Here is a 22972-nt window from a genome sequence, read left to right as displayed (position 1 = left end):
GTGCGCATCTCGCCGCGCCGCCTCCCCGCCTCCTCCCGCATCTCGACCACTCTCCTCTCATCGCAGCTCCACCCTCCACACAAGCCCGGCATGCGTCTCGCGCTCGCGCTTCTCTCGCTCTCGGCGCTGCTGCCCGCGGCGCACGGCTTCGTCGACACCAAGCCGCTGCTGGCGTGGACGTCGCACGCCTCGGCGCTGCTCGACCCGGCCGCGCACCAGCATGCCGGCCCTGCTGCCGACCCGCGCGCAATCGCCAAGGGCCTGACGCGTGACCTGTCGGCGCTGTGTGGGCTCGACGGTGTGGCGATCGTCGAGGTGCAGGACGTGAGTGTGCGGCGAGGGCGCAGAGATGGCATTGGCTGACACTGCGCAGCTCGACCACGAGACGTTCCCGTCGATGCACAGCTCGCACCCGCTGCGTGCGCGCGCCGTGGGTGCGCCGGCGCAGCTGTCGTTTGGCCATGTCGACGAGGCGCCGGGCCAGTCGGCGGCCGAGATCGCACGCGCCATCCTCAAGGCGTGCGGTGCGGAGCGCAAGGGCGCGTGGACGCTGGCGGGCGAGGAGGCGAAGCAGAAGCAGGTGATGCGCATCAGCGTGGCCGCCCAGGAGCAGGATGGTGAGTCTAGTGCCCGTTACAGGATGTGCATGGTAGCAGAGATGCTGCCGCATGTGCACTGCCGCCGAGCCGCACCCTCGCTCGCTTTAGCTGATGCGCTGCGCCCCAGACGTGCTTGCGCAGTTCACCAGCTCCAACCCGCGCCACCTCGTCGTCGTGGCGTCGGCACCGCGGGCCAGCCGGCTGGCGAAGCGCGCGGCCAAGAGCGACAGCGACCTGCCGCCGGGCCTGTTCCACCGCTACCAGGTGAGTGCGCCGCAGCATCAGGCACGACCTCTGCTGACGCCCGCCTGTGCAGTTCCTCACGAGGTGTGTCGCTGTGCGCCGCGCACCACACATTCCGCTGACTCCTTCTCCGCAGCGGCCTGCTTCTGGCCATCCTCGTCGTCGTCTTCCTCCTCGTGCCGATCGCCTACTTCTCCACGCTGCTGCTGGCCGACATCCAGGCGCCGGTCCCGCGGCGCCCTATGGAGCAGGCCAAGAAGAGCCAGTAGGCGGCGCGGCAGTCTCCGGCCGGAACGAAATGTCAGAGCGTCTCATGTCAAGCGTCTCATGTCAGGCGGGGCAAGGGCGTACGATACAGGGTAGAGGGTCGTCAGGGTAACAGAGCGGAGGTATCGCGGCGGGAAGGGGGGACACGTTAGACGCAGGTGTGGCCGGGCGGGCAGTGCTCCTTGCAGGGCGTCGCGCGGGCCGTGTACGCCGGCGGCGGCTGGTCGCCCGACGTGCGGCGCTCCGTTGGCGGCTGCACATACGTCGCCTGCTGCTCCAGCGAGCCGAGGCTGACAGGCCGACGCGTGGGCGGTGCCGAGGCGCGCTCGACGCCGGGCACAGAGAAGGGCAGGAAGGGCGAGTGCTCGCCCATCGGCTCGGTGTAGGCCGTGTTGGGCTGCGAGTCGAGCGCGGGCAGCTGGAAGCGCACCTCGTCGGTCGACGGGCCGTCGATGACGCCGACGGGCTGTGCGAGCCAGTGCGCATCCTCGACGGGCATGTGCTGCCACGCGCCGAAGATGGACAGAAGACTCGTCAGAAGCGTCACGATCCAGAAGACGAACCACGCTGCAGAGCGAGCCATCAGTTGTGCTCGTTGGCGGCTGCTCGTTGGACTCACCTGCGTCGACGCCCCGCCCGTACACGGCCGAAAAGTTGCCGCCGAGGAAGATGACCGTCGAGACGGCGACAAAGGCGGCGCCAACGGCGGTGCTGCGCAGCGTCAGCTCATGCCGCAGCTCGCACGAACACACTACTCACGTGGCGAGTAGCAGGCCGAGCACGGGCTTGCGGGAGAGGTTGCGCAGCAGCGCCTTTGCCTCGCTGCTCGGCGTCGCGTCCTGCGCCAGCTTGCAGATGATGTACAGCACGTGGCCGCAGCGTGCGAAGAAGAGCATCATGATGATGACGATGAGGGCGAGCAGCAGCGACGAGCTGTTTCGCTGCAAGCAGTGTCAGCATCGGCGCGGACATGCGTTGCAAGGCGGCCACTCACGCGGGCATCAACTGTGGCGCGCTTCTGCGGCTGCACAGCCCGAGCGACGAGCTGTGGTGCGGCAGTCGGAGCAGGCGCTGGCTGGCGCCTTGCGAGTGCAGCCGTCGGCGCGGCTGGAGCGGCCATGCGGCGTTCCGGCGCAGCAGACGACGATGCGGTGCGGCTCGCAGCAGAGAGGAATCCGGAGGCCGACGCCGTGCCCGTGGCTTGCGCCGCAGACAGCACCGACGCAACCGAAGCAGACCTCGACGCGGCCGTGCGGCTCGAGAAGCCGTCGATGACCGACGAGGCGGCGCGGTCGGCGTCGATGGATGCCTGGTAGCGGCTCGACTCGGCAGTGTACGACGACAGCAGCGAGTCAATGTTGCGGTAGCCCGTGATCGTGGTAGATCCGGTGAACACGGTATCGAAGGTGTATTGGCGATACGTCTGCGTAAGCAGACTCGACACCGTCGCAAAGGCCACCTCGCGCGTCCCTGAAAGCGTCGAGAGCGTGACGCGGCCGGAGAAGGTTCGCGTCACGCTTCCTGTGACGATCGCGGAGACATACACATCGGGGATCGTGTATGTTCCGTACGGACCCCGCCGCGACGAGGCGGCGGCCTCGCGCTCGGCGGTGACGTAGGCGCCGAGGACCTGTCTGGTGGTGGCCCAGCGCGAGACGAGCACGGCGGAGAGACAGAAGGCCAGCAGCAGGCAGACCAAGTCGATGCTGAGCAGCGTCAGAATGCGGCGGCGGAACGCGACGGCCATGTTCGCGAAGGTGAGGAGGAGTCGTGGCAGCCCACGCAGGTGCAGCCGAGGTGCGAGGATGGGGTGGAGAAGGAGGAGGACGCGCCGGCCAGCGCTCCGCTCCGCCAAGGGCCGAGCTTATATGTTCTGCGCTCCGGGCGATAAGCCACCGCTCCGAGGACCCCACATGCGAAACCTGCAAATAGCACGCATCTGCTCGCACGGCGAGGGGACGGCAAAGGGCCAGCGAGGAGGAGCGAGGGCACGCACGCGTGGACGGCGCTGGACCCGCGCTGCCCGCGGCAAGGACCGGGCGGCGCAGTGCGGCTGGCCCGGAGCCGGACGCTGCGCTTGTGCGGCCCATGACGACGCAGCGCAGCGCCGCTGCAGCCCGCTCAAGGGCAGCATCAGCGCAGCCGCGGATCCTCGCTGTGAGAGCGAGGCCAAAGCGCACCCGCCGCACGACGCCGGCGGTACGCGGAAGGAGAGCGTGTGAGCGGCAGCGCGCCTCTCCTCTCGTGCCCGTGCCTGACTTGAGCGGCCGCTGCGCCGCCGGCCACGAGCCCCCGCGGCGCAACGCTGGCGCTGCCGCTGCGCCCTCGTGCGCTGCCCGGCTTTGGCTTTACTCGGGCCTTGGCGAGCCGCCATGCTGCTGCGCTGCCGCTGCGGAGGGGTGCCTGCAGCCGCTCAGCGTCAGCGCCCGCCTGCCGAGCTACGGCCAACGCAAGCAGCTCGACACCGCGTGGTGCTCTCGCCATCCGCTGTGGCTCGAGTCACGCAGCATCGCAGCGGGTGCAGTCGTGATCTCCGCACGCTCCCACTCGCAGCTTTGAACCGGCTGGCGGCTTTCTGGGCCGGCCGGCGGCCAGCACGGCGCATCTGCGGCACATCCCTGGCTATCCGCGGGACCCTCTGCAACTCGCTGATCTCTTGCATTCGCCTCTTGCGCACGTGTGAGGCTCGCAGATGCTTGATGTCGACCTCGACAATGGCTCACGGGCACGATGGGTTCGAATGGTCCTCAGTCGCCGCTGCTGCTGCTGCTGCTCACGATTGCTTGCTCGTCCTCGTCATCGCTGCCGGCGAGCGCGTCTCTCTCGCCGCCATTCAGGCACCCGTGCGACAAGCCGTTGCACGCTAGGCTCTCACGCTTGCACCATCGGAGTGGCCCGGTCCCGAGCGCTTGCTCCCAGCTCGCTAGCTCCAGCACAGCCCGTTCTGCCCCGCACCACGCTTGGATGAGGCCTGGCTGCTGAACAGCGGGGCTCTCACGCCTGCAGAGGCCCCACTTCCCACATGTGTCATGCGAGGCTCGTGACGCTCGAGTCCTGGCTCGCTGGACATGTGGCTGTGCAGAGCAGGATTGTCGGGTGTGTCTGAAGCAGTTCAGCGCTGAGCCTGTTGACTCGGCAGCGCCGGCGCTCCGAGGTGCGTGATGCGGCAGTTTGATAGCTGTCGCCGGCCCGATCTCACGCAAGGGCCGGCCGGACTCGCACGACAGCTCAGCGAGCAGCGACACGCTCGGGCTCGGAAACGACGACAGCACGCAACGTAATCTGTCTCACTCGGCCTTGCTACGAGAGCACGACGTGATCTGCGCCACATTGCGACCGCTCATCGAACGACGGGCCCGGCTCTCGCGCGATGCATGACGGTACAGTCTCTGCGGTAGACGTGCAGCCATCGTGCGCGATGGCTCGTACCGCTCGGGTTGTAGATTGAGGCGGCAGCACCAGAGCATCGCCAACGGAGTGAGGCGCGGCGCACTACACAGCTAGCAAGGGCAGCGAGAGCAGGTGCGAGTCGACACGGCGCAGCAGGACTATGCCTCCTGTCACGACACCGCTGGCAAAGTCCGGCGCACCAGGGCCCGCACTCGACGGACTCATCTTGGCTTCTTCGTCTCGTCTCATCCGCAGCCTTGCATGCATCTTCCTCGCCGCTGTACTGCCGCACTTCGATCTCAAGCCCTGAATTGCTAGCCTAGCCCTAGTCCTCCTCCTCGCCAGCCGGCGCCGGCGGCGGCACGCGCAGCAGCGACTCGTTGCGGCCCTTTGCCCGCAGCGCCCAGCGGTCCTGTGTGTCAGACGCGTCAGCATAGGCAGATGAGCGCCTGCACATTGGTGCAACAGCGCAAGGGCGCCCTCCAGGCTTGAAGGCTGGTGGGGCGTGCAGTGCGCAGCCAAGACACTGCTCCAAGGCGCCTTCACGACGCCGCAAAGGCCGCGTCGGACCATCGCGAGATCATGCAGTGCTGGTGCAGGCCTCATGATGCCGCAGATGCGCCTCATTGCCTAGCATGCCTTGTCTCTACGTTGCGCCTCCCCGCCGCACCCGTGCCCTTCCGCGCCTCCTCCAGGCACCTGTCCGACCGCGGCGTCTTCCCGCAGCACATGCCCCTCATCTGCTGTGACTCACATCCGTGAAGAGGCAGAGCTGGTAGGCAGCGTACGGAATGATGCCGCCGAAGATGATGGCGGCGCGAGCGTTGCGCGGCGTCAGGCGGAAGCGCTGGTACATCGTCGCGTGCTGGAGAATCACGGCGCCGTCAGCAGGCGGCAGCACAGCGCAGCGTAGCGCGACGCACCATCGTCGACCACCGCTCGATGGCGGGGTCCGTCTTGAAGGGGGAGTGACCGCCGGCCATGATGCAGATGAGATGGGTGGTGTGGTGGGCGGGAACCTCGGCGCAGGTGGAGCCGAGTGGCCTGGGCGGCGCGACGGGCGCCGGGCGCCAGGCGCACCGGCACGTGACGTGACGCGCGCGGAGGGCGTGGGAGCGGGTGGAGTGCGCTTGTGTTGTTCTGTCGCTGCAGCTGGCCTCCGTCTTCCCTCCACCCACAACCACCATGCCCGCCGACATCGAGAACCTCAGCAGCGCCGCCGCCCGCCTTGACCTCGGCAAGCCGGGGGGCAGCAGCAGCGCACAGCCGACGCAAGTACGCCTGGCCATGGGTGCGCTGCAGGTGCAGCCGCTGCAGGCGCCCGGCGCCGCCTCGTCGTCGCGCCCGCCCGTCGCCGGCGCGCATCTGGCGCGCAAGCCGTCGCTCGATGCTCTGAGCGCCAACAGCCGCGCGCCATCGCGGGCAGGCAGTGCGCTGCCGTCTGAGAACGGCTCGGCGCCGGCATCAGCGCGGCCATCGACGAACCAGGCGCGCGCGCCGCCGCACAAGACGGCCTCGGGCGCTGCGCCGCCGCGTGCGCCGCCGACGGCCAGCTCGGTCGCTCTGCGCGCCGTCGACATTGGCAAGTACGACGGCGGCATGGAGCGCGACGAGCGGCGCGGGCGGCGAACAGGCGACTTTGGCGGCAAGGACGCGGCGCTGCTGGCGCTAGACTCGGGCACGAGGTGAGTCGCAGCGTGGTGGCACAGCAGCGCTGCGTGCTGACAGGCATGCAGCTCTGCGCACCGGCCAACGCGCGTGTGGACGCTGTCGCAGTTCGAGACGGGCCGTGCGATGGGCAAGGGCAAGTTTGGGCGCGTCTACATTGCCCGCACCAAGGCAGACCGCGAGGGCAATGGCGGCGGCTTCATCTGTGCGCTCAAGCTGCTGTACAAGAAGGACTGCGTCATGTACAATGTGCAGGGCCAGATCCGGCGCGAGGTGGAGATCCAGATGAATTTGAGGTGAGTGGTGAAGGATGGAAGAGTGCCGTGTCGCGCAAAAGCTGACGCGCTGTGCAGGCATCCCAACGTGCTGCGCCTCTATGGCTACTTCCACGACGAGGGCCGCGTGTTCCTCATGCTCGAGTTCGCGGCCAAGGGCGAGATGTACAAAATAATGAGCAAGCTAGATGGCCGGCGCTGGACAGAGGCCGAGGCAGGTCGAGTGAGTCGAGCCCGTGCCGCTGCCGCAGCTCGCACTAACATCCAGCAGTTCACGGGCCAGATGGCCGACGGCCTGGCGTACCTGCACAGCAAGCATGTGATCCACCGCGACATCAAGCCCGAGAACCTGCTCGTGGGCCTCAACGACGTGCTCAAGATTGCCGACTTTGGCTGGTCGGTGCACGCGCCGGGCGACCATCGGCGCACGGCATGTGGCACGCTCGACTACATGCCGCCCGAGATGATTGAGGACGTGCCGCACGGCCATCAGGTCGATCTGTGGGCCTTTGGCATTCTCATCTTCGAGTGGCTCGAGGGCACGCCGCCGTTTGACAGCCAGGACACGTTCAACGCCAACCGCGACTACCAGGAGGCGGCGCGTGGCTTTCCGCCAAACTCCTGTAAGTGGCCTGGAGGCATGTGCCCTGCACGTCCACTGACACGCTGCTGGGCAGACACGCGCGGGCGCATCCGCAAGGGTGACTACGAGTTCCCGTCGCACTTCCAGCCCTCTGCCGCGGACCTCGTCAACAGAGTGAGCCCGCCACTCGCGATGCGTCTCGCGACGCTTGCCGCTGACACCCCTCCCAGCTGTTGCAAATCAACCCCAAAGAGCGGCTGCCGTTGGACCGCGTCATGCAGCACCCGTGGGTGCGCAAGTGGGACGCCGACGTGTACGAGCGCGCCAAGAGCGGCGGCTATCTCGCCGACACGCCCGCGCACAAGCTGCCGTCGAAGAACATCAACACTGCGCCCATGCGGCCGATCCAGGCACGCCAGGCCAAGGAGGCCCGGCAGCGCGTCGCCAAGCTCGAGGCGCAGCAGGCGCGCGCCGAGGGCAAGGCTTGACGCCCCTCACTGACTTCCTTTCACCGCACTCGGCCTGTCTCGCATCTCATACTCATGCAATACCACAGCTCCAGCACCTACAGCTTGGCCTCGCGGCGCAGCTGCGTCTGCTTGACCGCCTCGGCCTCATTCCACTGCTCCACCTCGCCGTGCGTGAGGCGCCCGATGCCTTCACGGAAGCCCTTGAGCACGCCGCGTGCGTCGCGCCCGCCGGCGTCGCCCTGCTGGTTGAGCGGCTCGAGGCGCATCCAGGCGATCATGCGGTCGTACGCGCGTCCGTCTGAGACGCGGTCAGCAGGGAGGAAGCGATCGTGGGCGCAGCACGACTCACCGGAGTGTCCAAGCGGCGAGCCGAGGTACCAGTCGTCCATGTCGGCTGCTTCGGCGAGCGCCAGGGCGTCTTGTCGGATCGCGCTGGCTAGACCAGCGACAGCGGCGCGGATGGCATCGGCCTGCTGAGCGTTGAGATGGCCGTCCTCGGTGTAGTCGCCAAGCTCGCGCAGCACGCACACCTCGAGCGTGTAGAAGGCGCACATGCGCTGCAGCGCATCGAGCAGCTCCGGCGACAGCGGCACTCCGACGTCGCCTGCTTGCCCGCTGCGCAGCGCTGCGATGCGTCCGGCAAAGGCATGCGCGATCAGCACGCTGCCGGCCGCGCGCGATGCTCGCGCAGAGAGGGCAGCGTCGAGGTATGCCGTGCCTTCGTGTGCTGGCGCCGCTCGCAGCGCATCAAGGGCACGCACGAGGCGTGAGGCTCGGTGGGCTAGCAGCGCAGCCTGGACGTCTGGCCGCAGAAAGTCTTCCGACGTCTTGCTAGCACACGGCGAGGCGCCCTGCGAGCGCAGAAAAGCGAACTCGGCGCGGCTGGGCAAGCCGCCAGAGCGCAGCGACTTGACGAGGAAGTTTGCGGCCGGTCCGCCGAGCAGCATGTTGTTGTCGCCCTGCAAGTGCATGTCAGCAGCGCCCGTCCCTGCCGCGAACGCAGCGACACACCTCGTACGTCAGATTCGCCGTCGGCTGGTTGCGCTCCAGATCCGCCAGGCCGCTGGCCGCCGAGTACCCGTGCCCGCCCATGCTGCGTCGCGCCGTCTCGACGACCGCGAGGCCCTCCTGCGTGGCGCAGGCCTTGAGGATGCTCGTCATGCCGTGCACGATGCCGAGGAGGCCGCTCGACTGGCCTGCCTGCAGCTCGGCCTGCAAGTCGTTGTAGACGCGTCGCATGTGCTGTCCCGTCAGCGTCAGCGCCCACGACGTGGTGAGGCAGACGAAGAGGCGCGCTTGCAGGCCCGCATAGTCGATGATCTGCGGCTCGAGGCCGCCGAGGGTCGAGCTAGAGCCCTGGCGACGTACGACGGCGTAGCGCATTGCGATGACCGTAGCGCGAGCGGCGTGGTGTGCGGCAATCTCGACGAGGCCAACACGCACGAGCGTCATGCCGCCGCGAGTCAGCGCCTTGCCTTCCTTGTTGCGCTGCTCGTAGCGTCCATCCGGATGCACCACCTGGAAGCGGTCGAGCAGATTGGTGCGCGGGATCTTGACGCGCGTAAAGGTGATGTAGCCATTGTCCATCGCCTGATGAATGCGTCAGGCATGCCTCTGCTGCCGCCTGCTCTCATACTCACCGGCGCGCCAACCTTCGGGCCCATGTCGAATGCCTCGACGCCCGGCAGCAGCTCGTGCGTGTCGGGGTCGCGCAGCGGCACAAGGAAGGGATGCATGCCGAGCTGCTTGCCGCCGATGCACATCTGCGCCATCACGACGGCGTGCGTAGCCGAGCTGCCTGAGCCGCCGATCCACGTCTTGCCCGCCGACGGCTCAGGCGTATGGATCTCCCACTTGTTGCTGTACGTGTCGTACGTGGCGGTGGTGCGCAGGCCGGACACTGTGGCGCGGGTGAGCTGTGCTGCAAATGTAGCTAGCTGTAGCGCTACGCACGGTTGGATCCGTGTGCGAGCTCCGTCTGGGCGTAGCACGTCAGCCAGCGGCCCGACTCGATGTGCTTGCCCCAGCGACGCCACTGCGCCTCGCTGGCCTGCGACTGGATCGTCGGCTGGCCCATGGACTGGTCGGGCTGTGAGCGCATGCAGAGGGTGGCGCATGTATCCCACACGCACCTCGTGCACCTGCAGCGAGATGTACTCGTCGAGGTAGAGGCGCAGGCGGTCGCGGTCCTCCTTTGCGAGGCTGCGTGTGGCGGTCAGCAGAGCAGTCTGCCACGCCGCGGCACGCCAACTCACCCATGCCGGTTGCGCAGCTCGAAGTACTTGGCCGCCAGCTGCTGACCGTGCATGAAGCGCTCGTACCGCCCCTGAAAGGCGCGCTGCTGCTTGTCAAAGGCAGCAGCGGGATCATCGCGCAGCAGCGAGAGGAGCCAGCGGGCACGGTCGCGCGCCGCCGCACCGCCGGCAAAGACGGCGGCCAGCGCTCCGGCGTCGAGGCGGCTGCGCGCCCGCTCGGCGGCGAGGTCGAGCGGCTGGCGTGCTTCGGGTGTGAGATCAGCGGCGGACATGTTGAGGGTATAGATGGAAGGGTGGTGGCTGGGCAGGGTGCAGAGCTCGGCCTAGAGGCTGCCGAGCCGCCGGCTTCTTGCGGCCTTCCCCGCACCGGGCCCGGCGCGCTGCCGAACCGGCAAGGAAGGCGTGGGAGCAGCCGCGCCACGTGGCCGAGGCGCCGCTCCACTCCACCTTGGCGGGCGGCCCGTGCATTCTCCCGCTCGGCCTCTCCGCTCGTACGACACCCCGCCCCCAGCTTCCTTCTCCTCCACCAACCGCACCCGCATCCCTCTCTGCACCTGCTGCACATCCTCGCACCCCACCACTCTCCCCACCACTCTCGCCCACCACGTTCCCCTCGCTCATCCGCCAAGCCGCAAAGATGGCTACCAAGACCGATGCCAACTGGTGCGTGTCTGGCGAGCAGAGGCTGCGGGAAGGGCAACGCATCTGCATGCGCCGGGACCGATGGAGGCGGCTGCGTGCAGAAAGCTGGCGCTCGTCGCAGCAGTACTGTGCACGCATGTGTATTCTTGGCTGAAGCTTGCCGCTCGCAGCATCTTCTGCAAGATCATCGCCGGACAGATCCCGTCGATGAAGCTGTACGAAGACGACGAGGTGCTGGCCTTCCTCGGTGAGTCCGCCTCATTTCGCTGCACCAGCTCTGCTCCTCACATGCGCTCTCCAGACATTGGGCCGATCGCCAAGCGTCACGCCCTCGTCATCCCCAAGTACCACGCAGCCAAGCTGCACGAGCTGCCCGACGAGCACCTCGGCCGCCTGCTGCCCGTCGCCAAGCGTCTGGCCCTCGCCAGCGGCGCAGACGAGTACAACATCCTGCAGAACAACGGGCGTGGCGCGCACCAGCAGGTCGACCACGTGCACTGTGAGCAGACAAGGCCTTGTGTGAGGCCCGATGGTGGCTGATCTCGCGCTGTAGTCCACATGATCCCCAAGACGTCGCCAAAGGAGGGCCTCATCATCGAGTGGCCCGCCACGCAGCCCGAGAGGGAGGAGCTGCAGAAGGTGAGCTGGCGCGGCGACTGCACATGGGACACCTCGGCTGACCCTCGACGCAGCTGCACGGCGAGATGAAGGCGGCGATGGAGAAGCTGAAGCTCTAAAGTCAAGGAATAGCTCGGCGTGTCACCGACTCCTCCCGCTGCGGCACGTCTCAGCGTAGGCGGCCCGGACGGTGTCAATAATGCGATGGATGGCTTGAAGTACAAATGAGAGGAGCGGATCTGAGGCGCAAAATGAGGAGTGGAGGGGCGCAGGCATCTTGCGAGGGTATGGAGGCCAGCTACGACGCCCACGGCCAGCGCGGCACAGCGCGCCGAGCCTCGTCGCTCGCCGGCGGCGTCGAGGCGGCCGAGACGGGCGGCAGCACGGCACGCGCCTGCTCGGGCGAGTGGGCCGGCGGCGCAGGCTTGGGCTCGCGGCCGCGGCCGCGCTGCCACCACTGCGTCTCGGGCTCGTCCTCGTCGGCCTCTGCCTGCGGCTCGCGCTGTATGCCGCGCGGCAGTGCGGAGCCAGGTCGCGGCGAGGGGAGCGCATCGGTGCTGGCGCGAGCACGCAGGCCGGACGAGGCATTGCGAGCGCCGCGCTCTCGACTGCGCGAGCTGTCCTCGGTGCCGCTGCCTGGCGTGCCCGGCGCAGGCGAGCTAGGCACCGACGAGCCCGCATCGCCATGCTGCATGTGATGCTGCTGTGCTCTCTCGCGCGCGAGGAGATTGGCGAGCGCCTCAGGAGCACGCGAGCGGCTGCGACTGGTGCTGCTGCGCGCTGCATTGGTGCGCGACGACGACGAGCGCTCGGCGCTGCGCCAGCGGAAGCCATCGCCGTTGGCGGGCGGAAAGACGAACTCGGCGGCCCAGCCGCTGCTGCCGCTGCCGCCTGTCGTGGCGCCCGCGCTGCTCGGGACGCCCGTAAGCATGCGTGGTCGCGATGTAGAGCGCGCACCGCTGCGACTGCCGCGCGATGACGAGCCGCGCTCGGCGTGCGCGGAGCTCTTATTGCCGCCAGGCAAGCCCGTCGAGGAGCTCTCGTACGAGCTGGAGCGGTGCAGCAGCGGCTTGCGTCCGCGCATTTGCTCCGGCGACTGCGCTGCTTCGTGATGGCGCAACGACGCCGCGCTGTAGCCTGCGGCCTCGCGCTCGCATGCTTGCCTACTACGGCTGCGGGAACGGCTGCCGCTAGCCGAGCGTGTGGAGACGATGTCGATGGGGCGAGCTCCGGACTGCGGCGTGTGTGTCGCACTGCGAGATGTGTCGGAGTGCGCATGCCAGGCGTGTCCCTCGCGCAGATGCGCCATCTCTCCTGCGCGCCGCCGTCCGCGCGGCGGCATGCTGTCTTGCGCATCGCTCGAGCTGAGGAAGGGGCTGGACGGCCGCGAGCGCACAGAGCTGCCGAAGGGTGAGCCTGTCTGGCTCCTTCCCGGTAGGTCGCCGTCGAAAATCTTTGGCGAGGGCCTCGAGTGCGACAGCTCCGAGTCCAGGCGCGTCACACGCTCGCGCGAGGCCTGGCGCTCAAAGCGCAGCGGCTCGGTCTGGGCCTGACGACCCCGCTCCTCGACCGCGGGAGGCTCATGCAGGCGCGCCAGACACGGCGAAGCAAGCACATCGGCGAGCGTCCATCTGCGCGCAGGATCGGTCTCCAGCAGGCCACGCAGCACGTCGCGGGCCTCCTGTCGCTCCACTCGGTCGCCGTCCCACAGGCGCGCCTCTTCATCGCCTTCGTCTTCCGTGTCGCTGGCGTTGTCCTCCTCTTGCAGCAGCGTGCCTTTTGGTGGCAGGCTGGACACGCTCGAGCTCAGCTCGCGTCCGCCGAAGTTGCCGCTGAAGCTGGCCCAGCTGTCGGGTCGCGAGCGCTCCGAGAAGCTCTGGGCGCTGCCGCTGGGACTCATGGCGCTTGACGCCGCCGGCAGACCATCGCCCTCGCTGCCGGGCGCACTCCGCCGCGGCCGACGCCGGACCAGGCGCGGCGGCAAAGTCCAGATGCCCCGCGCAATCTTGGCCTGCAGCCGCGGCTCGAAGGAGTCGGCAAACGGCAGGCGGCCCGAGAGGAGCGCGTAGAAGATGCAGCCCAGCGCCCACATGTCTTGCGCGTGCACCAAGGCCGCCGCGGGCGAGAGCGAGCCCTCTGGCGCGTCTGCTCGGTCGGCCGTGCTCGCCTCGTCGGCGTCGCGAAGCGTTTCGGGCGCCGCATATGCCAGTGAGCCGCCGCGCGGCAGAGTCGGAAACGACGACATGCCGCGTGCCGCTGGGCCGATGTCGGATGCGCGCCCGGCCGGACGCGACTTGCGGCCCTTCTCTTCGGCTGCAGGAGGCGCAGGTGCCTGGTACAGCGGCGCTCTCTGCTGCTCGTCGATCTTGCGTGCCAGGCCAAAGTCGGCCAGGCGCCACATCGTCACCTCGGGCTGTACATCAGCATCGCCGACGACCTCCTTGGTCTGACCCAGCACATTTTCGAGCTTGAGGTCGCCGTGCCGCACACCTTCAGCCTGCAGCGCCTCGAGTGCCGACGCCAGCTGGGCCAGCACACGCCGGGCGTTGCCCAGAGGCAGGCCGCGCGAGCGCGGCGGCGCTGCGCGGCTCGATGCGCGACGCAGCAGGCCTGCGGCACCAGTGGCTGAAAGGCTGCCGGCATTTGATGCGGATCCTGCCTCAGCAGTCCCCAGAGTGCCTCGCCGATAGGGCGCCGAGCCGGCAGCACTGCCGCCCGAGCCTGCTGCGCTGCTGGGCAGACCGCCGTCGGAGAAGATGCGTCCATGGCCGCTGATCGGCGCACCGCTCTGCGCACGCGCGGCGCTGGAGCGAGGCAAGAAGCCGCTGCCGGTGCGGCCAGCCAGCGGCGCAGCAGCAGCAGCGACGCGTGCAGAGTAGTCTGTGCGTCCGCCGGCCGTGCCGCCATTGCTGAGCTGCGTGTGCATGCTCGAGGCGCGCGAGAGGCCGCCGGAGCTGCCTGCTGCGGCGAGAAGGCGCTTCGGCACGCCCTCGTTGCGCACATAGTCGAGCAGCGAGCCGGCGTCGGCAAAGGGCATGACGAGGAAGAGCACGCGCACGTCTGAGCCTGGCGCCAGCGGCATCTCTTCGTGGTGCAGCAGCGGCAGCAGATGCGCGTGCGGCGGCAGCGCCTGCCACAGCGCCACCTCTGCGGCCACCGTGTCGTCGACGGTGTCCAGACGCACGATCTTGATTGCCACACGCGTCGAGCTGGCCGGCAGGTCAAGCTCCGTCGCGGGCGTCTGGGCCCACCCCTCGCGCACCACGCTGCTGCCGCCATAGCCAACGGCGCGGCCCAGCACGTAGCGGCCGTCTGCAAGTGTGGCGCCCTCATCGTCAGGCGCGAGCGTGCGTCGCAACGCGGCGGCATGCTGTGGTGGCATCGACGAGGGCAGGCGCGCGGACCCAGAGGCAGCGCCGGCGAAGAGCGACGCCGCAGCGCTGCCGAGGCCAAACGGCGCGCTGGGCGAGCCGCTCTCGGGCGCAGAGGCGCCGTACGTCATGCTCGAGCTGCCTGCATCGCCAGAGGCTGCCATTGTCGCGGCAAAGAGCGGCGAGAGGGAGCGGGCACGCGTCTCGCTGCGCGTGCCCCACGCCTCGTCGGCCGTGTGGGCGTGGCCTGGCGCATCGCCATCGATCACCGAGTGCAGACTGGCAAAGGCGGAGAGGAAGTCGGCGGCGGGCGAGCGCTGCTGAGTCTGCGGCTCGGCAGCCTCGGGCGCAGCCGGCGTGCGCGGCTCGCCGTCGCTGCTGCTGGGCGGAAAGAAGGGCGAGACGGGCGAGGCCGAGTCGGACGAGGTGTCAAGGTGCAGCACGGGGCGTGTATGCGTGGGCGAGCCGGCGATGTGCTGCGGCGTCGCCGGCGTGGCCGGTGCAGCGGGTGTGGGCACTACTGCTGCTGCTGCTGCTGGCGGCTCGGCCGGGCGCTGCGGCTCGGCGTGAAACGGCGGCAGCACATCCGGCTCGATGCGCACGCGCTCCCACCACTGGCGCACCGGCGCGGCCGGCTCGGGCGGCGACGCAGCGAGCGGCGGCGAGAGGGAGAGGGGCATGGACCGGCGGAAGTGGGTGTGGGCGTTCAGGCGGCGCACATGGCTGGCGGATGGCGCGGTGGTGGTGGTGGTGATGAAGAGAAGCACTCTCGACTGCGCAGCACTCCGCCAGGCGCTTCATGCGAGCGCGCGCCGGCGCGCGCGCGGCGCCCCGCATTCTTTGACCGCGCGCTCCGGTGCTCCTAGGAGGCCGCCGCCGCAGCACAGCTATTGATGACGCTTTGAGCACCATCTCGCTCTCTTCTGTACCTGCATCCATATTGAGGCGCAGCACCGCACCAATTACCGGCCGCTCGGAGCTGGACAGAGAGAGGCAGCGCAAGTACAGTCGCCAGATAGAAGAATGCCGCGCCCGAGTTGAAGTCGCGCCTCGCAGATCTGTATTCCGCCCGTGCGCGCCGGCCATCTCGCTCTCCCACCACGAAGGCTTCCAACCTTCGCGTCCTCACCTCCCACTCCGCCTCTTCTTCGCAGCGTCTCTTCAGCCTTGCGTCGGCTGTACCTCTGCTTTCTCGCTGAACGCCGCACGTCATGTCCTCTCCGCGCTCCTCGCCCGCCGCCTCAGCGTCACCAAGTGCCGAGGCGTCCTCGTCGCACTTTCTGCGCCTCGTGGGCCAGCACCGGCCGCTGGGCGTGCACCGCCACTTCAACGCCATCCCGCTCATCGTCGCGCTGCAGAGCGAGCATGCCGAGCGCATCGACGGCGCCGAGCTGCGCAGCCGCATGCTGGACCTGTACGATGTGCAGGGCCTCGAGGAGCTGGTGAGCGGAGGCGCAGTGAAGCAAGGGCGATGCAGGGCGATGCAGGATGCAGGGCTGCTCAGGCGAGAGCATCGCGACGTAACAAAGACTGGACACACTGCGGGCGCAGTAAACCTGCGCAGAGCTTCAGGGTGCTCGATTTTCTGCCGCAACTTCTAGGAGCCCTAGCACGGGAAGCGCACTGCTAGTCGCCGACTTGCTGCTGACGGCAAGCGCTGCCCCGCAGGAGGACACCGCAACAGCATCGCAGTTCGGCGAGGGCAGCTCACCACCGCCGCCGCCTTCTCCGCGCCTCGACAGCGGCCTGCAGCGGCTGCCCGGCCGGACAAAGGGCGGCTCTTCGTCGTCCCGACGTGCGCCTCCAGGCTTCGGCCTGCCGTTTGCCGACTTTGAGGAGCTCGTGGCGCCGCGCCGTCTGGACCCGGACGCGCAAGAAGAGGACGAGTCGGAGGGCGAACTGAGCGATGCGGAGGAGGAAGACGCGGTGGGTGTCAAGGAGGAGAAGCAGAGCGACGAGGAGGCCTCGGGCAGCGCGCAGGAGGCGGGCAAGGAGGAGGAGGAGGAGGCAGAGGAGGACGAAGAGAGTGCAGAGGAGGCCAGTGAGGAGGAAGAGGAGGAAGAGGAGGAGAGCGAGGAGGAGACAAGGAGCAGCAAACGACGACGGGGCGCCCAGACGCCGCAGAAGCGCGCAACTGGCGGCAGAGCAGCCGCTGCGGCCAGCAGCTCAACGGCAAAGTCGACGAGGGCCAAGGCGGTGCAACCACGACGGAGCTCGCGGCGCTGAAGGGCAGGCCCTGGGCGAAGCAGAATATATCCCACATCGCAAGCATGGTCAAGGGCAGCAGGGTTCCAGGTGTCTAGAAGTACAGTGACGAGCAGCACGGGCGATGCCACTTGAGGCGAGAGGACACATAGCAAGCAGCAGCAGGCGCCGCAGGAATAAGAGAGGGGCAGACGAAGGATAAAGACGCGGCCGGCAACGGAGAGCGGCCATGACCGGGCGAGCTCAAGTGCATGCAGCCAAGCCGGGTCGCACGGCGTCGATGATGCCCAGCGGCCACGGCAGGCCCGAGTCGAGCTCGTTGCGCTCGCGCCCGAGCAGCTCGAGGGCGTGATAGTTGAGCGTGATGCGTCGCATGCGCTGCGCCACCTCTGCGGCGTCGAGCTGCGTTGGAGGTGGCGCTGCCGCGCTACCGTTGCTGTTGCTGCTGCTGCGCGACGAGGGAAAGACGGCGAGGAGATGCAGCCAAAGAAAGTGTGGCGCCCCGCCGGCGTAGCGCACGTCGCTCGAGACGCCGCCGCGGCTGGCGTTGCGGCTGCTGCCGTCTGACCCGCGCGGGATGCGCACCGTCAACGATGAGGCCAGGCTGAGCAGCGGCTGCCTCGTCGGCGCCTCGTCGGCGGCGGTGTCCTCCTCCATTGCCTCCTCGGACGCTTCGCTGCTCCAGACAGGAAAGCAGCGCGCCGGATAGAGAGCGTAGCTGGAGACTGCACCGTCAAGCAGCACTGCGCCGCCGGCGTCGCTGAGCAGCGGCGCAGTGCGCTGCATCTGACGCAGCGCCAGGGCTCGTGCTGGCAGGTCTTGGGCGGCTGCGAGCGCCAGCGGCGACGAGGCGTCGCTGCACATCAGCGTCACGTCGAGAGAGGCATGCCGCGACGCCAGACTCGTCCATGCTGTGCGGAGCGGCGTCAGAGGCTGAGATGCTGGGTCCTGCCGGCGCACTCACCCTGCAGCTCCTCGTGCTCCATGGCCGCCGCTTTGCACACGACGATGCGCAGCTCTGCACTGGTCCTACGGAACGAGTGCAGTGCGGCGCGCCACACGGCCTCGACGTCGGCCTTGACACTGCCCTTCTTGCGCCAGCCGCGCATCTCGCTCGTCTGCCCTTGCTCGTCGATGATGCTCACGAGCACCGGCTCGTCTGGCTGTGCGCCAAGGTCGTAGCAGACGTGCAAAAGCGTGCCGCGCCGCAGCACGTTGATCGCCGCCGCCGGCCATGCCAACTCGAAGCGCGGGCTGACGGTGCGCGCGGCATCCAGTGTAAAGGCGGGGTACTGCAGCAGTGGCGTTGCTGCGCCGTGCTTGCCACGCGTCGGTGCATGCGAGGGCGGGCAGGGACGGGCTGGCGCCACGGCGACGCGCAAGTCCTCGTACACGGAGAGGGCGAAGCGGCGCAGGTCGAACTCGCTGTGCGCCGAGAGGAACCCTGCGCTCAGGCTTGCCTCGGCGACGAAGAGCATCGGGATCGGCCGCACGTTGATCTGATCGCCGGCAGCACCAAGCGTGCGCCGCGCCATGCGCCGCAGACCGTCCTGCAGGCGCACGAAGGCGTGGAACGGGATCGGCCAGACCGGGTTGCCCGTCGCGTAGAGCACGACGTGTCGCCCGGGCCCGAGGTATGGCTTCATGCGCGAGACGAGCGAGTCGAGCGTGTCGTTCCACGTCTCTGACAGGGTGCCGCGTCAGCCGCTACTCCAAGCGCACAAGCTCACTGCGACTCACCGGCATCGCCCGAGACGTCGTGGATCGACTGCGCGATGCCCACTTCGCCAGCGAGCGCGAGCACGTGGTCAGGACTGGCCTCGTGCGTGCCCAGCCCGAGCGTCTGAAAGGCAAATGTGTCAGCGAAGGCACGTGCAGATCATATGCTCTTGCACGCACCTGAAACGTCTTCTCTAGCCTGGCCAGCCAGCGCGCAACCTCGGTGGCCTGTGACGCCGGCGCGCTCTCGATGTGCAGCGCGAACGCGGTTACACGGCGTGGCCCGCCTGCTGCCGAGAGGCCCAGCTTGTCCCAGAAGCGCAGCGCCGTCGGCGCCACGCGCGTCACGCTGCCCTGGCAGCCGACGAGCAGGTCAGGCGCCTCGAGCACCTCGAGCCGCGCGCCGCTTGATGGAGTTGAGGCGGCCGACGTGTCTGCGCTGCTGCTGTCTTTTACCTCTTCTGCTGCCGGTGCAGCCAGGAGCGCAGCAAGAGAAGCAGGCGTGCCCGTGAGCGCCTCGAGCCCTCGCACCGCCGCCGCACAGTGCAGCGCCGGCACGAGTTGCGCCAGTGAAGGCGTGCCGCGGCGGCCGGGGCCATGCGAGGCAGTGTGACGCATCTGCGGATTCGAGACGAGCCAGTTGACGAGAATGTTCCAGCGGCGGTCGCGCTCGTCCTCAAGCTCCGCCGGCGAGCTCGTGGCGATCATCTCGTCCTCGTCATCCGAGTCGTCGGAGTCCGCAGACTCGTTTGGGGAGCGCACCTCGCTGGGCAGCTCGAGTGCCGGAGCTGCATCGACCTGCTGCACTGCCGCCGCGCCCATCTCGAGCGCCGCCAGCAGATCGGACGCGGCCAAGAGCAATCTGTCGGTGCGGCGCTCGAGCATCTCCTCTTGCTGCTGCTCTTCCTCAGCCGCGCTCTCCTCTGCGCTGCTCTCATCCTCGTCGGCGCCGTCCTCGCTGCCCTCGTCGCTGGCGTCGTCCTGCTCCGACATGGCCTCCTTCTCCTCGGCGCGGTCCAGCAGGCGCAGCTTGTGCAATGCCGGCATGCTGAGCGCCGTGTAGCCATTGCCGCGCGAGCCGATGCGTTTGCGCACCTTGCCCTCGTCAGGCGACAGCGGCGGCGGGCGCCAGTCCGTCGCAGTGACGGCGACATTCTCGTTGCGCCGCTGCGCCGCGCGCAGACTGAGCGTGCGGCCCAGGCTTGGCCGCCGAGCGACGCCAGTCTGTCGGTCAGGGCTGCCGACTGTGGAAGGATGCCGGGGATGCGGCGCAAAGCGCCCGCCCTGATACTTGTTGCTCATGTCGCGCAGCCGCTGCTGCTGGCTGAGCGCCTCCATCGCTGCGCTGCCCTTCTTCTGCGGCGAGACGGATGCGCCAGACGTGCCGAGCAGGCCGGCAGCATCGCTCTCCTCGTCGCGGCGTTCTTGCGGCACCTCGCCGAAGCGCACCGGCGGGCCGTACTGCCCGTCGGCGCCGACGATGCCAATGTGCTGGTCGCCGTCGGCCGGAGAGAAGGGCGTGAGAGGCGTCTTGCCCAGCAGACCGCCAAACGCAGGCGAGCTGGCGGAGAAGAAGGAGCTGGGCGTGAAGCCGGGCAGCGACGGCGGGTCCATGGCACTGCCGCCGCCAATGCTGCCGACGCTTGCCGACGTCGACGAGTGCGAGATCATCTCGCTGCTGCTGCCCGATGGCGCGGTCGGCGGGCCCGGCGTTGCGCCCGCCCAGACGGCTTCTGCGTGCGGCGACTCCTCCATTTGTGTGACGTCGCCAGCAGCGTCGAGGTCCATCGAGAAGACCTCGTCCGGCGCCTCCTTGTCGCTCTCCACCGCTGGGACGACAGTCTGCTCTACTGCGGCGGCGGCAGGCGCAAGCGCATCTGCCTGAGGCGCGGCGAAGGCAGCGCCGTCATCGAAGAACGAAAAGTCATCCTCGGTGAGGCCAAAATCGTCAAGGCCGCTCATCGCGTCGTCGTCCCTTGCCTCTCTGCGCGCAGCTGGCGCCTCGTATGCCGCCGGCGAGGGAAAAGCGCTGAGCTGCATCGACGAGTCAAGCAGCGACATGGCAGAGCCGTTGCTCGTCGCGTGCGTCTCGCGCGCGTGCGGGCTGGCAGGCAGCTCCACGTCTTCGGGTCTGACCTCGCCAGGTGCGGCTGAGTCAGTCTCGCCGGCCGGCTTGCTGGCGTCCGTCGTCTTGCGCAGCACCGCCAATGGCACGTCGTCCTCCTCGCTTGCGTCGTCGGGCGGGTCGTCCATCTTGACCTCTGCGGCATCCTCATCGCCACTACCATCGCCCCAGAGATCCTCGCCCGCCGATGTATCTTCTTCGGCGGGCGCTTCGCTTGTGAGCTCCAGCGCCGGCGCCGCTGCCATGTCTTCGTCCTTGCCTGCAGTGCCTGGCGCCGGCGCTGGCGGCTTCTCGGGCTCGGCAGGAGGCGCAGGCCGCGTCCGCTCGGGCAGAGCGATGCCCTCCCTTCTTGCGGCCGGCGGCTCCTTCAAGACTGGTGCTGGCGGCAGCACAGGCATCTGCAGCAGCGGAGCGCCCGCCTCGCGTAGCAGCGCCGCCGCATCCATTGCGAGCTCGGTAGCCGCGCGCGTGGCGAGCTCAAGGCCGCGCAGTGGCATGGCAGGTGCGCTGCGTGGCGCACTGAGCGCAGCAGCAGGGCGCTGCTGGCTTGCCGCATTGTCGAGCAACAGCAGCGGCGTCGGATAGAGGAAGAGGTGCTCCTCGCCGCCCGCAGGATCGGCGCGCGCACAGAGTGCCCAGCTGCAGGCGGACGGCAGCGCGATGCCCTGATGCGAGAGTGTCTCTCGCAGCGGCGCCGCTTGCTCGGCCGAGGGCATGGAGTGCAGCATGACAAAGGATGCGCTCAGGCCCGACGGCGAGAGCAGCACGGGCATGCGGCGCGCCGGCGGCGACGCGCCAAAGGGCGAGAGCGTGCAGTTGGAGAGGAGCATTGAGAGATGTAGCGCGTCGGGCGTGAGGGCGATGCGCATCTGTGCGAAGGTGCACGCCGGCTTGGCAGCAAAGGGCGACGTCTCACTGCCGCTGCGCAGATGCGGCACCTGCATCAGGCCATGCGAGAGCGGCAGGAACGTGGACGCCGAACGTTCGGGCGCGAGAGGTGAGGCTGGCGCATCCGCCTCGCCCTCTTCGCCCTCCTCGCGCTCCTCGTCGACGCGCATCGCCATAGCGTCTGGCGGAGAGGCGTTGCGCGGCTCCGCTGCCATCGCGGCGCGCGCAGCTGAACAGCGCGCCCACTCGCGCACGCTGCGCTCGCGCAGCGCCCGGCACAGCAGCCGATACAGACGGGCGCGCTGCGGTGCTACAGCGAGAGCCGCCTGTGGATGCTGAGCGGTCCACAGATCCTTGAGTGGTAGCTCGGTGCAGCTGTGCTGCTGAAGCCCCTCGGGCACCGTCGGCACCGGCGCGCTCGCATCTGCGGCGGCGAGGCACACCTCGAAGACGCACAGCTTGGCCGGCGCGCGCGGCGCACTGGTCGGAGCCGGCGTGCGTGCGCCGCTGCTGCTGCAGCTGGCATCGGCGGCGAGCGAGGCCTCGGAGACGGATGCGGCGACGCGTGTCTTGCGCTTGCCGGTAACAGGCAGCGGCAGTGTTGGGGTCGGCACAGGAGGAGCGCGCTCGCTCTCGGCTGCCGGTGTCGCGCGTGGCCAGAGCAGCAGCGGGAAAGCACCGGCGAGGAGGGCATCAAGACCTAGAGGCTGGCTTGTAGATGCCGCAGCCGTGGCGGCGGCGAGCAGAGTGCGCGTGTGTGCCCGCAGCGCATCGGCGGCGCCCGTGTAGGTGATGCATCGCAGCTGCGCCGTCGGCGGCACGGGCAGCGCGACGGCCGAGCAGCGCGTGTGCGGCGAGAGCGTGGCGAGCGGCGGCGCACTGCCGAGCGTGCCGCTGCTGCTGCCAGCGCCAGTGCTGCCGCTGCGTGAGGAGGCGCCGGGCCGGGGTGAGGCCAGGCCGCCGCCGCCGCTGCTGCTGCCCCCGCCGCCGCTGGAGGTGGGAGGAGCGCGCGACAGCGTGGGACGCATGGCGGGCGCACGAGGTGGTGGTGAGATGGTGCGGCAGGTGCGTTTATGAGTGCATGGCGAGCGCCTGGAGTGCGTCGGAGACAGGTGAGAGGTGGTGATGGTGGTGGGAGTGGATGAGCAGACCGCTCCACGTCGACCGCCGCCGGCGCGCCGCAGACCGGGAGCGGAGCTTGGGCGCGCCGCTCGGCGCTGGGCGCCGGCGCCGAGCTACGCTATCGCCGCGCCCACACGAGATCACCGCGCGCCGAGAGGCAAGCCGCCTCGCAGGAGTGCTGCCAGCCAGCACATCTGGTGCTATGTAAGGAGCCGATGCTCATCTAGTTGCGACGTCGTACCTTTTTCATCGCCTCCCCCTGTGCAGCTGGACAGTGCCGCCATAAACAGCGGACCTTCTGACAGCGACGGGCGGTGCTCCGCCTGTCCCACATCCGTCATCTCCGCGGCGTCTGGCGCGCGCATAAAGCACCCCTGGGGCGCAGCCAGATGTGCTGCGCCGAGATTTCAAGGGCTGCATCAGCCCTTGCTGCCAGCGAGACCTGCCCTCTTCCTTCTACAGAACGCAAGACGAGGCACGAGCTCGAGCAACAAGAACGGCCTCTTCGCTCTCTGGCTGCTCGGCTCACGGC

The 22972-nt window shown here is 68.8% G+C and overlaps 9 protein-coding genes across 9 annotated transcripts; 5 read left to right on the top strand and 4 right to left on the bottom strand.

The window, feature by feature from the left end:
• Positions 1–34: 34 nt before the first annotated feature.
• On the top strand, positions 35–1111 carry FA09DRAFT_359698 (hypothetical protein; the record flags this gene model as incomplete). The annotated part of the gene is made up of 5 exons (XM_025745151.1): positions 35–324; positions 374–617; positions 727–863; positions 916–926; positions 979–1111. Exons 1-5 carry the CDS (start codon positions 91–93, stop codon positions 1109–1111), a joined length of 759 nt encoding a protein of 252 aa, XP_025599369.1. The 5' UTR covers positions 35–90.
• A 381-nt stretch (positions 1112–1492) lies between these two features.
• On the top strand, positions 1493–2423 carry FA09DRAFT_241557 (hypothetical protein). Its single transcript, XM_025739640.1, has one exon. The coding sequence runs from the start codon at positions 1779–1781 to the stop codon at positions 2382–2384; it is 606 nt and encodes a 201-aa protein (XP_025599368.1). The 5' UTR covers positions 1493–1778; the 3' UTR covers positions 2385–2423.
• Positions 2424–4392: 1969 nt separating this feature from the next.
• Positions 4393–5364, bottom strand: FA09DRAFT_329040 (hypothetical protein; the record flags this gene model as incomplete). The annotated part of the gene is made up of 2 exons (XM_025742009.1): positions 4393–4911; positions 5254–5364. Coding segments are annotated over 2 exons (198 nt in total), but the record flags the coding sequence as incomplete, so codon positions are not given.
• Positions 5365–5786: 422 nt separating this feature from the next.
• Positions 5787–7513, top strand: FA09DRAFT_295908 (kinase-like protein; the record flags this gene model as incomplete). Its single annotated transcript, XM_025740146.1, has 6 exons — positions 5787–6184; positions 6236–6463; positions 6521–6665; positions 6714–7044; positions 7120–7199; positions 7256–7513. The coding sequence occupies 6 exons, from the start codon at positions 5787–5789 to the stop codon at positions 7511–7513; spliced, it is 1440 nt and encodes a 479-aa protein (XP_025599366.1).
• Positions 7514–7545: 32 nt separating this feature from the next.
• On the bottom strand, positions 7546–10049 carry FA09DRAFT_329038 (acyl-CoA oxidase). The gene is made up of 7 exons (XM_025742008.1): positions 9751–10049; positions 9628–9697; positions 9449–9575; positions 9136–9395; positions 8507–9085; positions 7845–8454; positions 7546–7793 (listed from the first exon to the last, which is right to left on the bottom strand). Exons 1-7 carry the CDS (start codon positions 10020–10022, stop codon positions 7591–7593), a joined length of 2121 nt encoding a protein of 706 aa, XP_025599365.1. The 5' UTR covers positions 10023–10049; the 3' UTR covers positions 7546–7590.
• A 424-nt stretch (positions 10050–10473) lies between these two features.
• Positions 10474–11100, top strand: FA09DRAFT_295816 (HIT-like protein; the record flags this gene model as incomplete). The annotated part of the gene is made up of 3 exons (XM_025740138.1): positions 10474–10639; positions 10694–10891; positions 10946–11100. The coding sequence occupies 3 exons, from the start codon at positions 10474–10476 to the stop codon at positions 11098–11100; spliced, it is 519 nt and encodes a 172-aa protein (XP_025599364.1).
• A 208-nt stretch (positions 11101–11308) lies between these two features.
• On the bottom strand, positions 11309–15061 carry FA09DRAFT_337804 (kinase-like protein; the record flags this gene model as incomplete). The annotated part of the gene is made up of 1 exon (XM_025744032.1): positions 11309–15061. One exon carries the CDS (start codon positions 15059–15061, stop codon positions 11309–11311), a length of 3753 nt encoding a protein of 1250 aa, XP_025599363.1.
• A 425-nt stretch (positions 15062–15486) lies between these two features.
• On the top strand, positions 15487–16692 carry FA09DRAFT_329037 (hypothetical protein). The gene is made up of 2 exons (XM_025742007.1): positions 15487–15823; positions 16050–16692. Exons 1-2 carry the CDS (start codon positions 15593–15595, stop codon positions 16605–16607), a joined length of 789 nt encoding a protein of 262 aa, XP_025599362.1. The 5' UTR covers positions 15487–15592; the 3' UTR covers positions 16608–16692.
• FA09DRAFT_329036 (hypothetical protein) lies at positions 16653–22387 on the bottom strand. The gene is made up of 4 exons (XM_025742006.1): positions 18486–22387; positions 18327–18429; positions 17551–18270; positions 16653–17497 (listed from the first exon to the last, which is right to left on the bottom strand). Exons 1-4 carry the CDS (start codon positions 22344–22346, stop codon positions 16830–16832), a joined length of 5352 nt encoding a protein of 1783 aa, XP_025599361.1. The 5' UTR covers positions 22347–22387; the 3' UTR covers positions 16653–16829.
• Positions 22388–22972: the final 585 nt, after the last annotated feature.

The sequence above is a fragment of the Tilletiopsis washingtonensis genome, assembly GCF_003144115.1.
Source record: "Tilletiopsis washingtonensis strain MCA 4186 unplaced genomic scaffold FA09scaffold_7, whole genome shotgun sequence".
NCBI lineage: Eukaryota > Fungi > Basidiomycota > Exobasidiomycetes > Entylomatales > Tilletiopsis > Tilletiopsis washingtonensis.
The sequence above is the reverse complement of the archived record's forward strand: the minus strand, read 5'-3'. Positions and strand labels throughout refer to the sequence as shown.